We start from the raw sequence: 9,778 nt of genomic DNA on the forward strand, positions 1-9,778 counted from the left end.
TAGCTACATCCCTGGCCTTCAAAAAGAATTTTTCAGTGACGCAGGTCCTTTAAGCTGTGGTGTGGAAGCGGCAGACAACCTTCACAGCCCACTACCTGCAAGACGTGACCCACAGGAGCCTCGATACGTTCTCTGTCGGCCCTGTAGTGGCTGCACAACAGCTGGTTTAAAACCTCAAGGTCCTTATTGGACAAGTAGCAGAAGGTTGATGGCATTGTTACCTGGTTTTAGTCTGCATGAATGAAAATGTTTGACTGGCCCTTATTCTTTTCTTCATCATCCCCTCTCTTGGGGAAAGCAGCATCCTGGGTTCTCTGCATAGCTGACCTCAAACCACTGTAGGTAAACCATGAACCCTTGTGTTCCTAGTATTAAGTTAATACTGTCACGTCCCCATACCCTGACGAGGTGGTATTGGGAGAGTCGTAGTCTAAGTTTCCATCTAAGGAACTTCAGGTCAACTTCCTAGGACGAGTCACACTTCATTATACCTTCACACACAGCTTGCGTAGGCCGCAGTCCTTGCGTAGCAAGGTTCTAGTGAGGTGCAGGGACTCCTTATTTCATGGGTGCTGACACACTCAAATAACAAGTCCCCGGGCAAAGCCAAAAAAGCCTGTACTGGCTGGGACGTCCACCCTTCCTAATGGGTGAGTCACCCCTATTAAATAGCATGGTTTGTATGTCAGTTACGGAACAAATGACAAATTCGTAGATAATTTGTATTTTCCTAACTATACAAACCTTAGCCCTATCCCCCTTGAAGTCCTACCTCTAAGCAAAGTGAGCTCAAGCATGTGTGTGGGTGTGTGGGGGAGGGGGGGTTGGGGGGGTAGCAAGCTACCCTCCCCTTAGTTAGCGGTGTGGGTAGTAAACCCTCGTTAGATTTTAATGGCTTGTCATTTCAGCTACACCGAAAGGAATACCCCTATTAAATAGCTAATGTTTGTATAGTTAGGAAAAATAAAAATTATCTTCGAATTTGTCATATTTTATTTTTTCCCAGGTAACTATTCAGTTTTTTCTTCGTTTGCCTAAGAGTGCCGACAAAGCAGAGCTGTTCTGTTCATGCCTGGGGAATCTGCTGTCACTGCCGTCCCTCAGAGGACGTTGTCATGGGCGTCATCCCTTTTCTTAGAAGTACTCCCGTGACAACACGACCAGCTCTTCAGATCATGTTAGAATGCTAACCAGGAGGTTCGCCTCCAGGGGTTGGACAACTTCCCTTCCGAGGGAACGTTTCCTCCCCAGGTGTGAGGGAGAATTTCCCACATCTGGATAAAAAAAAAGAAAAAAATTTCATCGTCTCCGACTGCTGTTGCTGCCTTCGCCCAGACTTCTCTCCCCCCTTGCTGGGTCTCTCTTCCTTCAGGGGCGGAGCACAGTCTTAGGCAAGTCTCTTCTACGAAGTGTTCACCTCTCTCGTTCGCGAGAGAGACCACTCATAGAGACTCCTCTTCAGGGGATCGCTACTGTTGAAGGTCAGCTTACTGATCCACTGGCCCTCATGGGCGTCATCAAGTCTCTTCTACGAAGTGTTCACCTCTCTCGTTCACGAGAGAGGCCACTCATAGAGACTCCTCTTCGGAGGATCACTCTGCTCATCAGTTCCTGATCATCCTACCAGCGCAACCTTGCGCTGCAACTTAGTCCGAGGACTTCGGTCCTGGACTCTTCCTAAGGCCAGCTTGCTGGTCCACCGGCCCTCATGGGCTTCATCAGTTCCTGATCATCCTACCAGCAGACCTACCAGCGCAACCTTGCCCTGCAACTTTGTCCGTGGACTTCGGTCCTGGACTCTTCTATGGATCTTTCACGGTTGCCATCAGTGGATGTTCGCCCTTCCAAAGGGCACATCCCAGTTCCTGATCGTCCTGCCAGCTGACCGGCCGATCTACCTACGCAACCTTACGGCGCTGGTACTCCTTTGGACTTCGGTCCTGGACTCCTCCGCGTACCTTTTATGGTCCCCATCGGTGGATGTTCGCCCTTCCAATGGGCACATCCCAGTTTGGACTTTAGTCTTGGACTCCTCCGTGGACCTTGTACAGTCTCCATCATGGAAGTTTGCCCTTCCAAAGGGCTCATCCCAGTTTCTGATCGTACTTCCAGCTGACCTGCCGACCTACTAGCGCTACCTTACGCTACAGTTAGTCCTTGGACTTCGGTCCTGGACCCTTCTGAGGATCACCAGCTCCCTCCTGCCAGCATTATCATGCGCACCATTACTTCCGCGCACGCGCCCCAAGTTCCACCAACAGTCTTCCGTGTGCGCACGCCGACAGTTTTTCACGCTCGCGCTGACAGTCTTCCAAGCGCCGATGGTCTTCCGCGTGTTCGCGCTAATAGTTTAGCTCGCGCGCCGACAGTCTTTCGCGAGCGTGCCCCGATGGTTTAAAGTGCACAGGCGCCGACGGTCTTCCGCGCGCCATTGCTCTTATGCACGCGCACGGGACGACAATCTTCCGCGCACGTGCGCCGACGGTCTGTTGTGCGCAGGCGCCAATGGTCTTCCGCATGCGCGCGCCAGCAGTCTTCACATAGTACTCTCACGCACGCGCCAATGCACCAGCCTTGCACAACCAGTCACACGTTTCGGCGCATTCTAGGGAGACTGCACAAACTACGCAGTACCTTACTGCGCGCCAGCGCTCTTCCTCACTTTCCTTCACCCTCCTGCATATTTGCGGTCTTGGATCCAATGCGCCAGCTCTTGCCAAAGAGCCAGTGCTTGCAGATCCAATGCGCCAGCTCTTGTCTATGAGCCAGCGCTTGCCTGTTCTCCAGGCAGAAATTGAGCACCAGCGTCATCCTGTGTGCCATCGCTCCAGTACTCTCCAGCACACTCGTGCAATAGGCAGAAAAAAGGAATTAAACTTTTTGGACAGGTCACCATTGCCCCATTCTTCCCCGCAAATGCATAACATTGCCACCGGGAAAAGAGGAAAGAGGTTTCACAGAAGGATTCAATATCACTAAGATTCCATCTTACAAGGGGAGTCGAAACGGGGAATCCTTGGTCCCTGTCTCTTCTAAAGTTTCTTTTTTCCTTGACAGACCATCTGTCTCCTCCGTTTCTGGACGACTGACTGACCTTAGCAGACTCAGTGGCAACCTTGCATTAGTACCGGAACTTCTGAAGTCTTTTTACCAAGATCTAGTGATCAGGGTAAACCTGCGGAAGTCTTCCCTACTTCCCTCCCAGAAGAAGACTTGTGTATCTGGGAATGATTCTAGACACCAATCTCCACAAAACCTTCTCAAAAACGAGAACAACTCCCATCCCAAAGTGATTTGAGTCGGACTGGAATTAGGCCCTCGATCCCCCAAACATTCTGACCCCCATGGGACCAGAAGTTTGGACGAACCTCAAGGGGTGGGTGTCAGTTGAGAATCTACAGAGCGATATAACCTTCTCATCCTTCCCCACCCCTCGGACTTGATGTTGTGCTTAGAACACATCAAAAGAAGAGAGGAGGGACCATAGTGCTGCACCACACGACCTCAGCCCTCTGGACAGAGTCCGAAAGTACCTTCACTTAAATCTCTTATGAGATGAAGGCTAACTTTCCGGTCCTTTAGCAGCCTCATCGATTCCTAACAAACCACTCAGTGATGTGATGGACGACAACACCACACACCACATAGAGACTCACATCGGCAAGCAGGAAGGAACTTGCTCGTAGCCTCTTCCCATCTAACAGTATAAACACTAAGATTGGCCAAATTCCGTTCGGTACCACTATCAGCCCGCTTCATTCCAGACTAGAAGAACGTGCTCGCCGACAATCGGTGCACAGCATCTCAGATAAGGTATACTGAATGGTCTTTGGATCGCCTTGTAGTCGACAAAGTCCCAACTTTACGGGGTCCTCCAACTAGGGATCTATTCGCAACGCTCCTGAATCTCAGGCTGCCGTTGCTCCCCAGCCCTAGACCCCAAGGATCTCTGGCAACAACGGTGGGTACAACAATGACGTTTACGTCTCGTCCCTGTTTTGTCTGGAGAAGGGCACTCAAGAAGGCTAGAACATCGGTCAGCCTCTCAAGGACTCCCCTAGCTCCGCTATGGCATTACGCAGAACGGTTTCCAAACCTTTTGCAGCTCCTGATAGAGTCTCCAAAAGAACCCTCTCCACATCACAGATAACCCACTTCGACATCTACCACAAGCTATAGCTTTACTATGATTGTACGCCTGGAGACTACCCAATACCTCTTTGCAAAAAGGTTGTCTAGGTATCTGAGGAATTCCTCAGCATCAGTCTACTAGGCAGTATAACGTCTTGTGTGGTTGGTGTCATGTGAAAGTGTCTCTCTCCACTCGATACCTCTATTCCAGCAATAGCGGAATCCTCGAGTATATATAAGAGGAAAAGACCCCCTATTCAGTTTCGACAGGTAAAGATTATCACTTAACCTTAATCCTTCACCTTCAAACTGAAAGAAAGGGACATTCTCTCATCGATAGACCTTTCTTAACTTATACGGACTTACAACTTGCCCTTCTCCAGTCGGAATTGAGACCGTCCTCTCGGATCATGGTTCAAATTCTCTGATCCCTAAAGAGACCTCCTTATGTTCCACTTCACCAGGCAACAAATTTTGTCCTGATTTAAGAAGACAATGTTCCTACACACTTGGACAGCAACCATACGAGTCAAGGAACTTCATGGTCTCTCTTTCGACATCGCCCATTAATGAGATGGGCGAAAGACAATGTTCAGTTTTGTCCCTGAGTATGTCACCAGACACAGTCTCCAGAGGTGACGGATCCTACACAAGTCTCCACTCGGTAACGGACGATCCAGATCATCCGTTACTGTACCCAGGGTAAGGTATGAGACTTTACCTAAAGAAAACGGCAACAGCCCACCTGGGTCCCTTCTCTTGTCATCAGCACTGGGAGAGACTAGAGGAGGATCTCCGAAACATCATCTCGACATGACGACTCACAGTGTCAGGGGCATAGCTATGCCCCTGGTCCTTCTTAGCAGATTACTCTGTGACGCAGGTTTTACAAGAAAGGATGTGAATGCTCCAGGTGACTTTTACAACCTTTCTCCTGCAAGACGTGACCCACAGGAACTCGATACGATCTTATCGGTCCGGTGGTGGCTGCACAATAGCTAGTTGTATACCTCAAGCTCCTTATTGGACAAGTAGCAGAAGGTTGAGGGCACTGTTACCCGGTTTTAGTCTGCGTGAATGAAAAGATTTGACTGGCTCTTATTCTTTTCTTCATCCTACCCTCTCGTGGAGAAGGCAGCATCCTGGGTTCTCTGCATAAGCTGACCTCAAACCACTGCAGGTAAACCATGCTCCCCTGTGTACCTAGTATTAAGCTAATACTGTTGCGTCCCCATACCCTGGCGAGATGGTATTGGGAAAGTCTTGGTTATATCAGGTTTTTCCTACATAGACTCGGAATAACTTTACCTAGACATTCACACTTTTGCATGTCTCAACACACAGCTTGCATAGGCCGCGTACCTTGCGTAGCAAGGTTTAAGCCAGGGCAGGGACTCCTTATGTTTGAGTACAGTACTAACATACTCAGAAAATGATCCCCAGGCAAAGCCAAAAGCCAGATTGGCAGGGACGTCCACCCTTCCTAATGGGCAAGTCACCTCTAATAAATAGCGTGATTTGTATTCCAGTTAAGGAACAAATGACAAATTCGTAGATAATTTGCATTTTTCCTAACTATACAAACCATAGCTATGTATACAAACTTGCCCGCCAACCCTATCCCCCTTGAAGTCCTACCTCCAAGCGAAGTTAATAAATCACAGGTGTGTGAACGGGAGTGGTAGCAAGCTACCCCCCATACCCCCGCTAACTAGCTCGTCATTTCAGCTTTGCCGAAAGTATAACCCCTAATAAATAGCTAAGGTTTTTATTGTTAAGAAAAATACAAATTATATACGAATTTGTCATATTCACTTTGTTCATTTATTTTGAATTTTCCTTTGTTTGATATAAATTAATTTTACTCTATAAGTCATCATCCCTCAGTTTTGTATTTTCCACATATGGATAGTCATGCTAATTCTTGTTTCCGAAGGTGGGTATGATGCATCTATGCTATAAATAATAACATTTCTGTGATTACCTTCCAATGTGTACTGTATTTTTATTGACCTGATCTTTTTTGAAGCATACTTATAGCAATCTGTGTGTGTGTTTCAGTCTCACTGGACCAAACTGATCTCCAAAATGCCCCAGCCAACCATCCGCGTTCGGCCCTGCAAACGGTTGGATTCTCTGAGTCTGTTGGCTTTGGAAGAGGTTCTTCTTCGAGGGCTTTTCTTGATGGGCAAGAAAGACCAACGTTTCGACACTGCAATCATCGCGGCACCGGCACACCAGGACGTCCTTTCTTACCTGTGCGCGAGGAGTCGCGCTCGCCCCTTCAAAGAATTCGAGGCCTTTCTGAGTCAGAACCTCCTGGAGTCGCAGTGGCAGACCATCGTCGACGACCTGATAAACCTGATGGCTACGCCCGTGTTCGATAGCAAACGTATCGCGTCGTGCAGTCAAGATGAATTTTTCCTGTTGTATTCTGATACAGAGTTGAAGTTCAAAGCCCTAGAAGTTACAGCAAAAGCCAAAGAAATGAGTGAAGTTATTTACTATTTTTTGAAATATTTACTTTCAGACTATGTTACAAAGCTTGATTGCAGTTGGTTTTACTCATTAACCAGGCAGTGGGTTGCTAGAAATCGGAGAATTTTCCTTTCGTGGCCTGAGATTAAACGTGGAAAACAAGATATAATGTTTTTTAGACACTGTGATTTTTTATCCGCAAGGACGCACTTCGATAGAATGCAGTTCGATTATTTGAATTCTGTGAGCTCGGGTATCCTAAAAGCCGTTCCTCATTTTGGCCGACTTAAAAAAATCAACATCGACCACGTTGCATCTGGGGAGCTGATGTGGGCGATTGGGTGCCATTGTCCTAATCTTGAAGACATAAGTTTATATGTTAAAGCGCATGATAGGACTAAATACAGTACTCTTTTTGAAAAAAAATTATTATGTGGAATGACGTCGTTGTACGCCCACAAAAAGATAGTGCATACATCTTTTCCGGGGAGACCGGTTGGGTGCCCCAGACTTCTTAAAATTTCCCTGCCCCGAGTGGAGGACGAGACAGCTCTGGCAAAATTAACGGGGCTGTTACTCTCTTATCTTCCTCACCTGGAAGAACTTACGGGTTGTAACTTGCCAGAGGCGTTAGGGGCGGCGTTCATGCTTGCTTCTCCGCCTACACTGCTGGCTCTGAGGAGCATTGAAGAGTTACGTTATCGTGAGGGTCTTCAGGCAATCTGCAGTTACATGGATGTGAAGAAGCTTCTTCCGAACGTGACCAGAGTCTCGATGATGTACTACAAAGGAGTGAGTAATTTAAGTTGGTTGAGCAACTTTCCGAAACTAGAATTTCTAGGGATGTCCAGCAACGATTCGTGCGAAATAGAATTCGGTCCTCATTTGAGACACTTGAAAGAATTGAGAAACAACTTCCTGTGGGACGAGAAGAAACTCGCCGGGTTTTCGCGGCGCGCTCCTTCCCTTGAAGTGTTCCATCTCCTCGAGGGATCCCTTGTGAAGCGCAAGAAGTCTAGGGACCCATTGTCCTTCCCAAATATGAAGGAGGTCAGGATAATAAAGCCATCCAGATGTGATGGCGACTTGTACGCATCACTCTTGAAAAGTTGCAAAAACCTAACGTGTATTACGTTAGAGATCCTCAAGTGTGAATATTTGGCTTGGTTCAATGATGAGCTTGTCGCCAGTGTCGTTCCGTCGCTGAAGAAACTACAAGTGATTACGGTTAGATTCCTCGCCTCGAGTATGTACGACCGTCATCCGAATAGTAGCACTACTCTTTCGAAGTTTGAACTAACAGAAGAGAGCTTTTACTGTTTTATTAAGGGGTGCTCAGATTTAATTTCAATAGGCAATATCTTCGATTGGACCATTCCCCACAAAAAGATATTAGACATAAAGAGGGAAGCCAAAGAAAAAAATTGGGCCCTTAACATATTGCCTTTGGATGACTTGTGAAATCTGCTTTTGTTGTGTGAATAACTTGCAACCATATGATTTACTGTGTTCATTTTGATTTCCCTCGGGTGTAAAATGTTAACAGCGGAGTTTCTGGCTAGAGATACTGTACTGTGTATGTATGTATGTACTGGGGTAACTTTTGACTAATTCCTTCAATATCCTTTGTGAAGTGTGCAGAGGATTCAACCTGCTTGAACTCTGAGAGATAATGTCCATTGTTTATAGGTCAGTGAAAAATATTTTGCCATTCAGAGGCAGCTTCTGTATTCAGACTTTATTACCACTGTAAAATTATCTATTTAAAATGGTATTCCAGTTTTCAGATAACTTTGGAGCAAAGAAATCTGCTGTCTTTATAAAACACAAAGGAAAAATATTATTTGGCTCTACACCTCAAGAAGCATCATAGTCCATCAACAGAGCTTTAATCTCACGAGATCGAAAAGCTAAACTAGTTATTCTAGCCTCAGGAAAACAGGAGTAAGGAAGTTCAAGTTTTTCAATATTTGTACTTTTCACTCAAGAGGGATGATTAGGAATAAAAGTTAGGTATAAAAGTGATCTCAAATTTCTTTAGTTCCGACACGAATACAAAAACCTCTTTCTTCACGTAGGAATGTGATTTCAGAGAAGCCGAAACACGGCTGTTAAAATTTCTAACGAGGTAACAACAATTGACTGGTTTGTTATCAGTCGGCAGTTGGAAAGCACTCCGCCCGTGCTGGCTCGCTGGAAAACCACTTTGACTTCAGCCGTTATAGAAGACAGCCATTTATCTACTCTTGCTGGAGACTGGGGAAAAATTCAGCTTTTAAACGTTACTCTTGGTGTCTATTGGTAAGACACTATGTACTCTCGGGGGATATTGTCCTTGAAGACCTAGAAGTTAGACTACCCTGAAGTTAAAGGACCAAACGCTGCAACGTAGGTAGACTGTTCATGTCTGTGTTTACATACGCTAGCATCTGGTGTCATAGCAAGTGATGTTGATTCAACGTTTTCAACCTTGCCTATTGGGAGCAGGTTGCACTCTAATGTCCGGTGCTAGATTTCATGTGAGACCAAGCATGAATACTACTTGCCATGCCCTCGTCCCTCTTACGGTACATTCTAGGAAATAAACTAGCCAGTTGGTTATGGGCCTTCCTCTATCCTTAGGATAAATCTCCTGTTAACCCTTTTACCCCCAAAGGACGTACTGGTACGTTTCACAAAAGCCATCCCTTTACCCCCATGGACGTACCAGTACGTCCTTGCAAAAAAATAATATAAAAATTTGTTTTTCATATTTTTTTATAATTTTTTGAGAAAATTCAGGCATTTTCCAAGAGAATGAGACCAACCTGATCTCTCTATGACAAAAATTAAGGCTGTTAGAGCAATTTAAAAAAAATATACTGCAAAATGTGCTGGGAAAAAAATAACCCCCTGGGGGTTAAGGGTTGGAAATTTCCAAATACCCCGGGGGTAAAAGGGTTAAGGAACTAGGATCTGTAACTTACCCCATCCCAGCTCAACTACCCCGTAAGTTCTAGGTTTAAGTTGCAAGTGGCTACTCTGTGTGTTGGCAAGGGGTAGTTCTTCCCTGCCGGTAACTAGTGCCACCTACTTATAAATTTTAGCAGCCTAATTCTAGCTATGCTGGAATTATACTCTTACTCAGGTTTGTTTAGTTAAGAATAATAGAAATTACTTTAAAAAAACA

General features: G+C 46.0%; 1 protein-coding gene across 2 annotated transcripts in view; it reads left to right on the forward strand.

Moving 5' to 3' along the window:
* The window catches only part of LOC137637705 (uncharacterized), a 34,033-nt gene extending 25,500 nt beyond the window's left edge, over nt 1–8,533 (forward strand). For both annotated transcript variants that reach the window (XM_068369856.1, XM_068369857.1), the window contains one exon: nt 6,193–8,533. In XM_068369856.1, the coding sequence (XP_068225957.1) occupies nt 6,220–8,070 (1,851 nt within the window). In that variant the 5' untranslated portion in view covers nt 6,193–6,219 and the 3' untranslated portion in view covers nt 8,071–8,533. The remainder of the gene's footprint in view (nt 1–6,192) is intronic.
* The last annotated feature ends 1,245 nt before the right edge of the window (nt 8,534–9,778 follow it).

This window comes from Palaemon carinicauda, unplaced genomic scaffold (assembly GCF_036898095.1).
Source record: "Palaemon carinicauda isolate YSFRI2023 unplaced genomic scaffold, ASM3689809v2 scaffold931, whole genome shotgun sequence".
NCBI lineage: Eukaryota > Metazoa > Arthropoda > Malacostraca > Decapoda > Palaemonidae > Palaemon > Palaemon carinicauda.